The 15,678-nt window shown below is 46.2% G+C and overlaps 1 protein-coding gene across 4 annotated transcripts in view; it reads left to right on the plus strand.

The window, feature by feature from the left end:
- LOC112219452 (autism susceptibility gene 2 protein homolog) overlaps positions 1-15,678 on the plus strand; it is a 32,572-nt gene that overhangs the window by 14,825 nt on the left and 2,069 nt on the right. The window contains exons 3-17 of one of the 4 annotated variants that reach the window (XM_024380706.2): positions 570-662; positions 795-821; positions 1,537-1,566; positions 3,383-3,431; positions 7,191-7,527; positions 7,630-7,850; positions 8,011-8,240; positions 13,401-13,451; positions 13,677-13,781; positions 13,910-13,978; positions 14,076-14,150; positions 14,438-14,573; positions 14,963-15,034; positions 15,249-15,332; positions 15,446-15,677. In XM_024380706.2, coding sequence (XP_024236474.1) covers positions 570-662; positions 795-821; positions 1,537-1,566; positions 3,383-3,431; positions 7,191-7,527; positions 7,630-7,850; positions 8,011-8,240; positions 13,401-13,451; positions 13,677-13,781; positions 13,910-13,978; positions 14,076-14,150; positions 14,438-14,573; positions 14,963-15,034; positions 15,249-15,332; positions 15,446-15,677 — 1,811 coding nt within the window. The remainder of the gene's footprint in view (positions 1-569; positions 663-794; positions 822-1,536; positions 1,567-3,382; positions 3,432-7,190; positions 7,528-7,629; positions 7,851-8,010; positions 8,241-13,400; positions 13,452-13,676; positions 13,782-13,909; positions 13,979-14,075; positions 14,151-14,437; positions 14,574-14,962; positions 15,035-15,248; positions 15,333-15,445; position 15,678) is intronic. The other 3 variants (XM_024380708.2, XM_024380709.2, XM_024380710.2) reach the window with 3 other exon arrangements.

The raw sequence follows: 15,678 nt of genomic DNA on the forward strand, positions 1-15,678 counted from the left end.
CCAGATCAACACCACATTATTGTACTGTTCCTGTTGAATCACCACATGCTGAGTTTCCAGTCAATATGATTTCTCTGTTTTGTCCTGAAACAACTTGTGATCTCCTGAATCAATATCTGTATAAAATCTGCATTATGCTGCATGGATCATTCAAGGTCTCCATTCCAACCCAATGTTGGTATGTGTGTGTGCCCATTTATGCATGCACTGCATTCATCTTGCCTTTAAAGAAAAGCCAGCTCTGGCTCGGAGTTGAGCCAGGGCTAATTGCCCATCACGGTCAGTGAATGAGTCTGGACATGAACTCTGCTTATTTTAAATCGGGTTAACTGTGTCATTGAAATGGATGTCCTCACTGATGTGTAATCACTCATTCCTGTAATACACCAGTGCCCTCTGGTGGGCCAGATTCTCATCTGGGCAGAGGGGCTATGGGCTGGTAAATTCACTGTCTACCAACTCAATGTTATGTAGATAACCCTGGACTCAAAGACATGGTGATAATTAGTTACATTGGAAGCCTTTGAGTGTGTGATTGATCTGTCCTCTGGGTCTGTCCTGTCCCTCAGGTGAAGCGGCTTCTGGGAAGGCAAAGCGGAGCTGAGGTCACCAGAACGCAGGGCACGCCTCAGAGAAGCAACTCTAAAGAACACCACAGTGGGGTATGAACAGTATTGTCTGGATAAAGGGATTTTTTGTGTGTGCCAACAACAACCTATTGACTGATTACAGAAGGCATTTATCAGAATCTGTTATAAGCCCTTGCTCATGAACATTATAATTTCTTTCCACAGAGTTCATTCTCTGGTCGGGGCTATGCGGTGAGTGACTTCAATCCTTTCTGACAGAATGAATGTCGCCTATGTTACCTATGGTACTGCTCAAAGTATGAGGACAAAACTGGGTCAGTGATTAGCTCATGCATACTGAGAAGAACAGTCCGTAACAAAAATGTCCTCAGAAGCTGGAACAAAATGTCCTCAGAAGCTAACAGGCTGATATTTAGTAACGTAGCTAAACAGGTGTCATGTCAACACGGATTAGTGATTTGTATATCTGAGTGACACTTTGACAGTGAGCAGGACTTGAGGGAGGGACTGACACATGATTTATCAGTGGTTTCAGTAGAAATTGACCGGCTGATATGTAGTAGCTCACAACTGTGTTGCTCCGTCGCCTGGCATGATGATTCCTTTCGAGCAAACTGTTCAGTACACACAGCAGTTAAACACATGTCGATGACTTGGAACGAGGTAACAGACCTAATGCATAATAATGTCCCCTTTCTCCCGCTCGGTTTCATTCTCTCGCACACTCTCTCTCTCTCTCTGACTTGATATGTAAACAGACTCTTACTTCTAGGCATAAACACATTTCTTACTAATCTAACAATAATACGTTTCTCAATGGATCTCCATGTTTTTTTTTTATATGCATTATTTACAGTTACATTTCTAGAGTTTCAGTTTGAGTGTTGGTGATGGATGAATCTGTTCTCGTGAATTAATGCAGCGCTTCGCATCCTTTCTCCCGCAGTGTGACAGTGAGAGTGACGTCGATGACAAGGTCAGATAAACATCCCCACTTCTCAGAACTATTAACTTATCAGTCCTCTACATGTTATGTATTGGTGTATTCCCATTGGGGCTGTCAGCTGGCCAGGCTGTATTGTAGAGGGGGGGGGGGTTCCTCCAAATGGCAGACAGGGTTGTGATGGGGTCAGGTTTTTTGGTGGACCTTTTTATTTAATAGGTCAGGGCAGCGTAAACAGTGTGTGGGGTGTCTTTGGTCTCAGTGGTGGTCCTCCTCCATCCTGAGCAGACTATTTTTGGGACATAGTTCACGTCAAGGAGGGTAAATGGCAACAAACTCTAACTTGTGTTTTGGTACTGGTTTGTGAGTGTGAGGTTCAGTCTGTGTGCCTTACGGACATTATACTCATTTAACTCTTTAAAAAAAAAAATGTCTACATGTTAATAATGCCAGCTCTCTTTGATTGCATTATTGGATTTTGATCTAAGGAATGCGCTGAAGCTAACCTGATTACACTGTGAATATCATTAGGGCTACTTACGAAAGTAAGGACTTTCTGATTATCATAACAAGTCTCTGTTATTTCCTCTATATGATCTATTTATTTTTGTCAGCAACCTCCTATTAAATATGGAGGCTCCAAAACTGAAATTAAACTCATGACAGAGGTCATATGAACCAGATTACGGTAATGTAGCATTTTGCAAGGTTGTTAATCAACTGATGGATTCCAGGAATATCTGGAAATAAGGTACTTACATTTGCAACACGAAAGGAACCTCATGATAGTTTACCACAGCTGAATTTCCGCTGAGTTCAACAATTTGATTTAGCAATTGAATCTGGTCAGTTTGATGTCTTTTTGATGTCATTAGTGTATAACCATGCGCTTTCCCAGCATCTGTATGATTGACACTTTACAAAGGACAGAATGCTTAAAGATGAGGAATACACAGGAGCACATCAAATATAATATCACTACATAGCTTATTTAAGTGAAAATGGTTGAGTGTTTTAGGCCGTGTGTGCGCGTGTGTGCGCGTGTGTGTGTGTGTGTGTGTGTGTGTGTGTGTGGACTCTGCTGCCTGGTATGACAATCTGGCCAATATTCAGCAATGTAATTAGAAACATACTGTTTTAAATGTAATTTATGGATTAGAATAAGATACTTAGCTACTAAGTTAATTTGTGTCATCCACTTTCTAATTTGTTTTTCACAAGGTAAATGTCATGGGCATTTACGTAATGCTCTTACATGAAAGAAATGACTGATTACATTAATTGCCTCTTAATGTGTAATCTATGTTGTGATGCTTTTTATTATGCTGTCAAAAAGATGCATTCATTGAGCTGTCACATACTACAAGAAGTTAGAATGGTTTCGATTTAATCTCATTCAGTTTCATTTAGAAAACGTTCCCTCTCATGTCATTGGACAAGGTTAAGAGTTATGTCTCACCTTTTGTTCCTCTGATCTCATTTTCATTCCTTTTACATTTCCATTTTAGTCATTTAGCAAATGCTCTCATCCAGAGCGATTTACAGTGGTAGTGAGTGGATACTTTTTCACGCTGGTCCCCCATGGGAGTAGAATCCACAAATCTGGCATTGCAAGTGCCATGCTATACCAACTGAGCCCCGCGGGACCATACATTCATTGGGAACTTGAACACACCCCCCTGAGTGTGGCGCTGACGTCGAGTCTGGGAGTGGAGCAAGAGCCAGCATACCGGATGGTCCTGTTGATCGAGTGCTGTTAAAGATTACCATGGAAAAGCAATCACTTTTGCCGACAGTTCCAGCACCAGACTCAAAATCCTAACCTTTTTATTTTCTCATCTTTACTCAGGTTTCAGGGATTGAGTCTGAAAAGCTCTTCACACTAAGGACAACTAATGGTAAGAATATTTTCACTCTCAATTTTCTTTGCACTTGACTTCTCTGTCCTTGCTTAGCTGTTGCTAAACAGAATATATATATTTGTCTCAGTGACATGCTCTTATATGCTTTTTCTGACATTCCATTTCTGTTCACTTGAATAAGGGCAACACCCCTTATTCAAACCACACAATTATCAAGAATTACCTAATTGTTGTCAAGGTGTTGTGGCCATTGTAGTTTAAGGATACCCACACACTCTTAATTGCACAACGTGGTTTGACACTGAATGTCACTCTACCCTGTGGAAAGTCTCTGAGCTAGAGGGATTTATGTTGAAGTAAAACAGAATAATGGCGCAAGTGTTTTGACAGAGATGTGTGTGCATTTGAATGTGTTGAGTTGCGTGAAATAGTTGATAAATGCCTTCTACACAATCTTTTAGCTATGAATTGGATTGAACCTCCACTTTCAGTGGCTTAGCTGCTTCATTGGGGCTAGGAAGAAGTGATGTTTGGAGTCACACGTCATTCTCAATGAGACTACTGGCTCAAGCAAGTTTGTAATCTACTGCAATATTCCCTATTATCATCCTTAGCATCTCTTAGCAATTCCATATTGTGATCTAACTATAGCTTAAATTCAACAATTAAGTGCAATTTTCACCCAAGAGAATGCCTCTCAAAGCAACGTCACTGAATGGTATTTTTCCCATTCAGTATTCTTTACCCGACTGAGTTGTTGTTGCCTTATATGGGCAGCTTGATTGATTGTGTTCTTTTCACAACCCACGATTTCTCAAACTCAAAGCTCATTAGAACTAACGTGGTCACATTTGGCCTGAAAGAGCCAAGCGGAGCCTCGCATCCAGGGCCAGGCAGCATAAAGCATGCTCTAATCCCACTGGCTGGCTGGCGGTGAGAACCTTTTAGAGCTGAGCCCAGGGGTTTAATATGCCTTGTGAAAGCGATTAGAAGGTCTCTATTTAACTCTCCCTACCTCCAAGCTGCTTGTGGTGGGCTTTGGAGAGGGCATTTGTTGTTAGCTTTGGAGGTCTCTCATTGAGTCTTCCAATGAGCCGTCTGGACTTCAGCCTATTGAATGTTATGATTACAAAGAATGCTAAACACACCAGTAGTCTCTCCCCAGGGCCCTCGGTTTTTGTCAGAGCTCAAAGACTGCAGGGAGTAGAGACTAGTGTTGTTTGGTGCTGGGAAAATAGGCTTTGTTGAATTATTTAATGATCATTACACTGTCTGTCTGGCTGTGAATGGAAAATATAATGGTGCAACTAACAAATTGTGAGCACTTTGTAATATGAACATGCTCATTTGCCCAAGACATGAACCCAATGGCTGTTATGAAGCTGCTCGTTAGTAGCCTCATTGTTGTTTCTAGATGTAGGCCTAGTATTCAGTCATGGAGGCCACAGGACTAAGGCTTTTATCACCAGACAACAGAGATTAGGAGCTATTCACCACAATGAATGAAGGTTGTTTTAGCTAAGCATGAACACATACACTACATGACCAAAAGTATGTGGACACCTGCTCATCGAACATCTCATTCCAAAATCATGGGCATTATGGAGTTGGTTCCCTCTTTGCAACTATAACAGCCACTTCTGGGAAGGCGTTTCACTAGATGTTGGAACATTGCTGCAGGGACTTGCCTCCATTCAGCCACAAGAGAATTAGTGAGGACGGGGGCATTGTCATGCTGAAACAGGAAAGGGCCTTCCCCAAACTGTTGCCACAAAGTTGGAAGCACAGAATCGTCTAGAATGCCTTTGTATGCTGTAGCGTTAAGATTTCCCATCACTGGAACTAAGGGATTTAGCCCAAACCATGAAAAATCTAATGTTATTTGTCACGTGCGCCAAATACAACAGGTGTAGACCTTAGAGTGAAATGCTTACTTACAAGCCCTAACCAACAATGCAGTTTAAAAATGTTTATATATATATATATATATAAAAACATTTTATATAAGAAATAAAAATAACAAATAATTAAAGAGCAGCAGTAAAATAACAATATCGAGGGGGCACTGGTTAGTCAATGTAATTAAGGTAATATGTACATGTAGGTAGAGTTATTAAGGTGACTATGCATAGATAATAACAGAGTAGCAGCAGTGTAAAAGTGGGGGGCAGGCAATGCAAATAGTCTGGGTAGCCATTTGATTAGATGTTCAGGAGTCTTATGGCTTTGGGTTAGAAGCTGTTTAGAAGCCTCTTGGACCTAGACTTGGCGCTCCTGTACCACTTGCCATGCGGTACCAGAGAGAACAGTCTATGTCTAGGGTGGCTGCAGTCTTTGACAATTTTTAGGGCCTTCTTCTGACACCGCCTGGTATAGAGGTCCTAGATGGCAGGAAGCTTGGCCCCAGTGATGTACTGGGCCGTACGCACTACCATCTGTAGTGCCCTGCGGTCGAAGGCCGAGCAGTTGCCATACCAGGCAGGGATGCAACCCGGATGTTGAACCTTCTGAGGACCCATGCCAAATCTTTTCAGTCTCCTGAGGGGGAATAGGTTTTGTCGTGCCCTCTTCACGACTGTCTTGGTGTGCTTGGACCATGTTAGTTTGTTGGTAATGTGGACATCAAGGAACTTGACGCTCTCAACCTGCTCCACTGTAGCTCGTCGATGAGAATGGGGGCATGCTCTGTCATCCTTTTCCTGTAGTCCACAATCATCTCCTTTGTCCCTATAGGCTGTGTCGTCGTTGTCAGTGATCAGGCCTACCACTGTTGTGTCATCGGCAAACTTAATGATGGCCTTATTGATGAAGCCAGTGACTGATGTGGTGTACTCCTCAATGCCATCGGAAGAATCCCGGAACATATTCCAGTCTGTGCTAGCAAAACAGTCCTGTAGCTTAGCATCTGCTACATCTGACCACTTTTATATTGACCGAGTCACTGGGGCTTCCTGCTTGAATTTTTGCTGGATGAGCGTTTTCATGTTTGCTTATGCAGCTCATTGAGTGTGGTATTAGTGCCAGCGTCGGTCTGTGGTGGTATGTAGACAGCTATGAAAAATACAGATGAAAACTCTCTAGGTAAATAGTGTAGTGTCGCTATCTACAGCCCCAGATCATTATTCCACCTCCACCAAACTTTACAGTTGGCACTATGCATTGGGGCAGGTAGAGTTCTCCTGGCATCTGCCAAACCCAGATTCGTCCGTCGGACTGCCAGATGGTGAAGCGTGATTCATCACTCCTGAGAACGCGTTTCCACTGCTCCAGAGTCCAATGACGGCTTTGGATTTGGCTATTTCAGCAACAGGTGTGGCTGAAATAGCCAAATCCACTAAGCTGAAGGTGTGTCCACATACTTTTGTATATATAGTGTATAATAAGTTTCAGTATTTATCTGATGTGGGAAAGAATATTAAAGATGCACTATGCAGAAATCAGTCTGCCATTTCCTGGTTTCTAACATTTTTATAGTTTGCATAATTTCAGTTTATGTGACAAAACAAACAAGCAAGTATATAACCAAAATTATTGTATTTTCAGCTGTTTGAAGAAGAAAAAACTACTACCAGAGTACAAAACCGAATGTAAAAGACACAAAAAATGAAACTTAAGAACCAGAAGCATAGAAATAGCGCACATAGACTTTCTTTCATTGAGAATGACAGATCTATAACAACATTTCTATGTGAATTTGGTCGTTTCGCCCAAAAAAGTTACATATTGCAGCTTTAAATGATTCCGTCAGCTCTGTCAAACTGTGGTGGGTAACAAAGGTTCTCTGGTTGCTCATAGACATAGGCGTTGATGAGAGGGACGAGACGAAGGTGTGCAGCTCTGCCACAGTGTCAGGTCTACAACGCAGCCAGGAGCAGAGCAGCGACACACCCCTCGATCTGCCTGCTGCCAGTCCCGCCCCTGGCTCTCAGCCTGCTGGCAGCCCTGCCCCTGCAGCCCCTCTCACCAGCACCCGTACCACCAGCCCACTTCCTGCTGTGTGTGTGAAGAAGGAGAGGACGTCCCCTCGCAACACGACCACCCCAACTCTGCCAGGGTCAGGCCTATCCCAGGTCAAGAGAGAACCATTGTCACATCACCAGGGTCATCCCCTGTACATTGGTCTCCACAACAGGTAGGACATGGCATTGACTGTACTTGTTAAAACCATTTCATAATACTGATATCCTAGATGAGGTGATATTTATTTACAACCTTGCCTTTCTCCTCCCTACAGCAGCAGCATAGAGAGATCCCGCAAGCGAACCCTCCCGCCATCCCCCCACCTCGGGCGCCATTCTTCTCCCTTGCCGGTCCTCCCCCTGTCCGTCTCGGAGTTGCCCGCACCCCACTTCTTCCTGCCAGTTCACGGGCATCGCCGCCCGGCCATGTTCACAAGCCCTCTGGGATTACCAACCAATGGCATCGTAGGACACTCCACTGAAGCAGGCTACTCAGGTAAGAGGCTTGAACAGTAAAGGAGATGGATATTGAAGGAGCCGTATAGGAGATAGATTGGTGTTTAGTGTACAACAGGTGTTGCTGGGGATACGGGTTGTGGGTGAGAAAGAGCAGTTTTTGTCATAGAGTATGACCTTTAACCTCTCACCCACAACAGAGCACGACCTGCTTCGCCAAGAACTGAACAACCGTTTCCTGGCGCAGACTGCAGAGAGAGGGACTGGCTCGGGGCCACCTCTGCTGAGGACAGAGTTCCACCAGCACACACACCAGCACCAACATCAACACCAGCACCAACTCACCTTCTTATCCTACCCCAGTGGTTTGCCTCCTCCACCAGGCATCCTCTCTACAACCCCAAATATGGGTCGCACAGCTGACCTAAATGTAAGTCCAGTACATGGCCACCACAAACGGCTTCATGTGAGGTTAAAGGGTAACTCTCAACCCCAATTTCAGCTTTTGCCCAAACCCTTCAAATAAAAAAATATGCATTCAGGTGAGAAGTTGTGGGTGGGGGGAATTGCTCATAATTATTCATGTTGGGGGTGGGTGAACATAGTTGTACCTGATCCCAACACTTTTTCACTAAAGCATACTTACCAGAAGTCCGCTGGCACGCTCTGATAATAAAATGATGTGCATCATGAGCAAATACGACTCTGGACAGTTGGCTCACAGTGGTAAGGCGCCAAGTTCCTGACATCTATTGCCACTTTCCGTGTAAATTCTAATCCCCCATGGGGTGCAACATTTTTTGGGGAAATGTAGACTGACATTTATTGGGTTATTCTGTTGGGAAGAATAGTGCAATCATCACCTTGAAATTGAAGATTAGGTGCTCAATTCATTCCAACCTGCATTGCCGTGTTTACGCAGTAGCTCTTTTTCCAATGGTCAAATGAACTCAGATTGGTCTTGGGTACTGTATAAAAACCTACAACTACTACCAGGGGGACCCCTCTCACAGGTATGCTTTCACTTTTCGGAATTAGAAGTGTGTGGGCACGGGATGAAAATTGTCACGCCCTGGTCTTAGTATTTTGTGTTTTCTATATTTATTTGGTCAGGCCAGGGTGTGACATGGGTTTATTTTGTGTTGTGTTTATGTATGGGGGTTTTTCATAGGTTTTGGGATTGTGGCTTAGTGGGGTGTTCTAGCAAAGTCTATGGTTGCCTGAGGCGGTTCTCAATCAGAGGCAGGTGATTCTCGTTGTCTCTGATTGGGAACCATATTTAGGCAGCCATATTCTTTGAGTGTTTCGTGGGTGATTGTTCCTGTCTCTGTGTTAGTTTGCACCAGTTTAGGCTGTTTCGGTTTTCACGTAAGTTTATTGTTTTTGTATTGATCGTGTTTATTCGTCTATTAAACATGTATCGAATTAACCACGCTGCATTCTGGTCCGACTCTCCTTCGACGGAAGAAAACCGTAACAGAATCACCCACCACAACAGGACCAAGCGGCGTGGTAACAGGCAGGAGCAACAAAGAGAGGAATGGACATGGGAGGATGAATTGTTCGGAGAAGGACCCTGGGATCAGCCTGGAGAATATCGCCGCCCCAAAGAAGAACTGGAGGCGGCGAGAGCTGAGAGGCGCTGGTATGAGGAGAAGCAACAGCGGCAGCAGGAGCAACAATATCGGGACTACACTACTTGGGAGGAAATAGACAGGTGGGTGGTCGACCCAGAGAGAGTGCCGGAGCCCGCCTGGGATTCGCTGGAGCATTGCAAAGAAGGTTATCGGAGAATGGAGTTGGCGAAGCAAGCATGGCGGCGCGGACGGAAGACCGAGAGTCAGCCCCAAAAATTTCATGGGGGGGGGGGCTCAGGGAGTGTGTGGCAGAGTCAGGGTTCAGACCTGAGCCAACTCCCCCTGTTTATCGTGAGGAGCCAAGGAGGAGACCAGAACCAGAGCCGGTGTTGGAGGTGAGTGAAGCAGAGACTGTGAAGGAGTTAATGGGGAAAGTGGAGGAGAGAGTTATGAGGGAGTTGCTAGGTTGGTGCTTTAGGTACGATATTCGCCCGACGGAGCGTGTCGGGGATTTGATGGCACCTGGGTCAGCGCTCCATACTCGTCCTGAGGTGCGTGTTAATCGGCTGGTGAAGATTGTGCCAGCCTCACGCACTAGGCCTCCTGTGTACCTACCTATCCTTACACGTCCTGTGCCAGCCCTGCTCTCAGGCTCTCCAGTACACCTTCACGGTCCGGTCCATCCTGTGCCACCTTCACACACCAGTCCTCCGGTGGCAGCTCCCCGCACCAGGCTTCCTGTGCGTGTCCTCGGCCCACTACCACCATTGCCAGCACCGCGCACCAGGCCTTCAGTGTGCCTCGTCTGTTCAGCGCTGCCAGAGCCTTCCTCCTCTCCAGCGCTGCCGGAGTCTCCCGCCTGTCTAGCGCTATCAGAGCCTTCCTCCTCTCCAGCGCTGCCGGAGTCTCCCGCTTGTTTAGCGCTGCCAGAGCCTTCCTCCTCTCCAGCGCTGCCGGAGTCTCCTGCCTGTTCAGCGCAGCCAGAGCTGCCAGTCTGCATGGAGCAGCCAGAGCTGCCAGTCTATATGGAGCAGCCAGACCTGCCAGTCTATAAGGAGCAGCCAGAGCTGCCAGTCTGCATGGAGCAGCCGGAGCTGCCAGTCTGCATGGAGCAGCCGGAGATGCCAGTCTGCATGGAGCAGCCGGAGATGCCAGTCTGCATGGAGGAGCCGGAGATGCCAGTCTGCATGGAGCAGCCGGAGATGCCAGTCTGCATGGAGCAGCCGGAGATGCCAGTCTGCATGGAGCAGCCGGAGATGCCAGTCTGCATGGAGCAGCCGGAGATGCCAGTCTGCATGGAGCAACGGAGAAATGCCAGTCTGCATGGAGCAGCCGGAGAGATGCATGGAGTCTGCCATGGAGCAGCCAGAGATGCCAGTCTGCATGGAGCAGCCGGAGCTGCCAGTCTGCATGGAGCAGCCGGAGTGCCAGTCTGCATGGAGCAGCCGGAGCGGCCAGTCTGCATGGAGCAGCCGGAGCGGCCAGTCTGCATGGAGCAGCCGGAGCGGCCAGTCTGCATGGAGCAGCCGGAGCGGCCAGTCTGCATGGAGCAGCCGGAGCGGCCAGTCTGCATGGAGCAGCCGGAGCGGCCAGTCTGCATGGAGCAGCCGGAGCTGCCAGTCTGCATGGAGCAGCCGGAGCAGCCAGTCTGCATGGAGCAGCCGGAGCTGCCAGTCTGCATGGAGCAGCCGGAGCTGCCAGTCAGCCAGAATCTTCCAGATCCACCAGTCAGCCAGGATCCGCCAGTCAGCCAGGATCTTCCGGATCCACCAGTCAGCCAGGATCCGCCAGTCAGCCAGGATCTGCCGGAACCGCCAGTCAGCCAGGATCTGCCAGAGCCACCAGCTAGCCAGGATCTGCTCAGTACTGGGCTCCTCTCAGTCCCGAGCTTCCCCTCAGTCCCGAGCTTCCCCTCAGTCCCGAGCTACCCCTCAGTCCCGAGCTACCCTCAGTCCCGAGCTACCCCTCAGTCCCGAGCTACCCCTCAGTCCCGAGCTTCCCCTCAGTCCTGAGCTACCTCAGTCCCGAGCTGCCCCTCAGTCCAGTGGGGTCCTTGGTGAGGGTTATTAGGCCAAGGTCGGCGGCGAGGGTCGCTAATTTTAGGACGCGTTACAGGGGGACTAAGACTTGGTTGGAGTGGGGTCCACGTCCCGAGCCGGAGCCGCCACCGTGGACAGACGCCCACCCGGACCCTCCCCTATGGGTTTAGGTGTGCGGCCGGGAGTCCGCACCTTGGGGGGGGTTCTGTCACGCCCTGGTCTTAGTATTTTGTGTTTTCTATATTTATTTGGTCAGGCCAGGGTGTGACATGGGTTTATTTTGTGTTGTGTTTATGTATTGTTTTTTTTTGTAGGTTTTAGGATTGTGGCTTAGTGGGGTGTTCTAGCAAAGTCTATGGTTGCCTGAGGCGGTTCTCAGAGGCAGGTGATTCTCGTTGTCTCTGATTGGGAACCATATTTAGGCAGCCATATTCTTTGAGTGTTTCGTGGGTGATTGTTCCTGTCTCTGTGTTAGTTTGCACCATTTTAGGCTGTTTCGGTTTTCATGTATGTTTATTGTTTTTGTATTGATCGTGTTTATTCGTCTATTAAACATGTATCGAATTAACCACGCTGCATTCTGGTCCGACTCTCCTTCGACGGAAGAAAACCGTAACAAAAATATGAAATAAAAGATTTGATTCACGTGGGATAAGAAATCTCAGAAATTGAGTCTACTGTCTTAGTGGACTGCGCCACCAATCATCCATAGCAGCTGGGGAAAAACACAACGAGTTGACATGACCACCATTGTCATCTATTTCTTGTTATGATGGGTGTAGCTACGAATATAAACATATAATCCTCATAGCCTACTTGTGTTTTTTTCCTTCGTAAAAGGAGGAATGGAACTGTGAAGCACAACACTTTGAATTTGGTCATAAAAAAGTGCCTTATTGCCTTTTGAATTTTGTATAACGTCAGTAGGGAGCATCTTGCTTTTCCAGTAAACCTTGATGTGGTACCACCCAGCACATCTAGAAGGGAGTGTATTTCATACCGAACCCCTCCCTTGAGATGATGTAGAGGAACCTTCTCGAGGTGCTTCTACATCACTGTTTGAATGGTGGAGTTGAACCTCTAGCGGAAAAAAATAGCTAGTTTTACTACAACGAACTGTCAAAATGAAGACCAGAATTGACGTGTTTCACTATAACTAAGCCTAAAACATCTGGTATGGTTTTCACCAACAGTTTTACTCTTTAATGTTATCAAAACCCACATTCATTGTGAGGAACATTTTAGGTCACCCAGAAATGAGAGAGAGATAACGCTGTGCTTTGTTTTTGCTGTTTTCTGAACTCAATCTCCTTAATAGTGTAGCCTCAGGCTCAGCAGCCGCCTCCTTGACTCTGGGGAAAACCTTGTGTTAGTTTCACATCTCAAATATCAAACTCTTTATTACAGTATCTCAACATAACAGAAATATCAGATACAGTCCCTGAGAGACACATTTTAGCTTTCAGCCGTTTAAAACTTTTTTCCACCCACCAGGGAACATTTTGAAATATTTCATCATACTGGAAAAAAAATGTACGAGCCCTGAAATGGCTGGCTGTTCCACTGACAGCTCAGTAAAGCCAGTGGAAATGGATCTCATGGCTGTTTTGACACACTCAAAGCCCTGCTGTCAGGATAAATGACTGTGCCGCAGCAGAAGGAATGAGGTCATTAGAGTGCTTTTGATCGTGGGTAATTGCTCATGGACGCTTTTGCCAGCATTGGCAGGGCTTCAGTTGGGTTTAAGCAGCCGAGATATGGAAACTCTGAACATAGCCATCCGAAGTGTGTACATGCATCTGTTAACCAGTCAATGAGCTGGTTTAGCTGCGTAGATGTCAGCACTAGATCAGGACTTGAAGATGAAAAAATGCTCAAAAACAATCATTTGTAGCGTTTTTACATTGATGTTTCTTCTTTGTCTAATATTGTCTAATATTGTTAATGTTACTTACAACATTTTTTGTCTTTCAGTTGGAAAAGTACCCAGCTAAACTGGAAAACCCCTACATAAGACATAAAAATGTAAGTGAAAGTACTGCTTTCAGAAAGATGGCGATATGTTCCTTTGGATTACTTTTCAAATGAATTATTTTTGATTATAATATGATTCTCAGTTATTTGATGATTTACTCCATACTACCTCAGCAGTACAGTCACAGATCTTCTCTGAGCGTACAAAGTTATTTTGTTTACCCTAAAGTCATACTTCATTTATTCTTACCTTAACCTATGTGTGGTCTTGCCCAGTTCTTCCCCCCCTACCCCCCAGCGATGCCTGGCATGCCAGCCCTGCACCCCCACTCAGGACCCCCAGGGCCCTTCAGCTCTCTGCAAGGAGCCTTCCAGCCCAAGGTCCATAACACATCACTGACTCCCTCAGTCTGTCTGTCTCTCTTTCATTACCCAGTGTTAACCCCCCCACACACACACACACACATGCTGTTCTCAGTCTAAACACGTGACTTCCCATCTCTCCCTAGTCTAATCCTATGGATGTGGCGACACGGCCAGGAGAAGTTCCTCACAATCTCCTACCAAAGGGCCTACGGGTATATGCCATTCGCCAGCCTTATGTAAGCTTGTTGACAGAATTCTAGCCCTCAGGTTTTAAGACTAATCAAATTATTTTCCTTCTATTTATTCTAGCAGAAGGCTGGCAAATGGTGTGCAATGCATGTCCAGATCGCCTGGCAGATTCAACACCACCAGCAGAGGATAAAGGTACTTCAGATGTGTTCCTTTATTTCACTCAATGGAGCGAAAGTTTCAAATAGCGGTACAAACCAAATCCAAATCAGATCAAACTTTATTTGTGACATGCACCGGATGCAACAAGTGGAGACCTTGCCGTGAAATTCTAACTTACAATAATCAGTGAAGTTATGCTTTCTGTATCCTTCTCGGTCTCAGCAACTCACCTCTCAATCTCTATTGAGCTTTTAATCTTCTCTCTCTCACCTCCTCTGTCAATCTCTCTCCTCCCCATTTTATCTGTCTATCTTTAACAGCACATGCGCTTTGATCCACATAAGCTGAATATGAGCGGGGTGAAGCTGGACCTGTTTAGTCGGCCAGCTGCTCCGGGTCTTCCTCCTGGACTGTCCTATGGCCATGACCTGGCCCGACCTCTCCTGTCCTCCTCAGGTTAGCCAGCCCATTCCATTTTCATATTCATTATTGTGGGTGTTAAATGAGGATCTACGTGCAGTTATGATGATTTTGTACGGCCTTGGGAGCAACTGTGTTGGTTGCTTACTGTAGAGATGATATGTTTACTTTATATCCCTTTATGTCAATGTGAGTGTGGTTGATTCGTAGAAAAATCAATTGCCGTGCAACTCAAGTCTATAGACTAACAGAAAGTCTTCGGTGCTGAGTAAAAAAATGCATAGTGAAAAGAAGGAAAACAGCAAGTTTTTTTTGCAGTTTTACTGTATTTTAGCAGCAGCAGAGGTCAACAAAAAGACACGTTTTGGCAACAGCCTTCGTCAGTGTGGTTGATTCACTCACTACTGTACCTTCACCCCCTACAGGTCATTTGTCTGCATCACCATTCAGCGCCGCCACTCATCACGTCCACTATTTACCTGCTAGCCACCTCACTGGTAAGTGCCATAGGCTGCTGGTGCAACGTCTAAATAATGATGTTTAAAGTCCAAGACAATTAAGCAATAAGGCACAAGAGGCAGTGCTGTATTATGAATACAGTCACAGGTAAACGGCATTGTTCGGCCCGACGTGATAGCATCAGCATCCAGGATCCAAACAACCAGTTTTAGAATAGACATTAAGAGGTGCCATTCTTGTGATGTTCCTCAGATCCATTTGGACGAGCCAGTCACTATGGAAACCTTGGACAACTGGCAACTAATGCATTTGGCGGACTGGGTGCCTCTTCTATTGGTAAGTTTTCGCTCTCAAATAATTGACCTCAACCAAAGACAACCTACTGTTTTAACTAAATTAGTAAATTGATTGATTTGATTGAAAATACATCAACCCTTCCCCTCTCTCAGGCCCAGGCAGCCTGTTTGGTGGAAGGCAGAGCCATGGGTTGTCAGGTTTTGTCAGCCCCCCTCAGGAAGCCTGTAACCGCCTGCACCGAACACCCCCCTCCTTCCCCACACCTCCAGAACTGTCCAGGCCTGCTGATGTGGACCGCAAGCCCACGGTCCATAGCAGCGAGAGGGAAAGGGAAGCTAAGAAAAGGGATCACTCTGCTACCAAGGAGGAGTCGGAGAGAGACGGG

The sequence above is a fragment of the Oncorhynchus tshawytscha genome, linkage group LG20 (assembly GCF_018296145.1).
Source record: "Oncorhynchus tshawytscha isolate Ot180627B linkage group LG20, Otsh_v2.0, whole genome shotgun sequence".
NCBI classification, from domain to species: domain Eukaryota; kingdom Metazoa; phylum Chordata; class Actinopteri; order Salmoniformes; family Salmonidae; genus Oncorhynchus; species Oncorhynchus tshawytscha.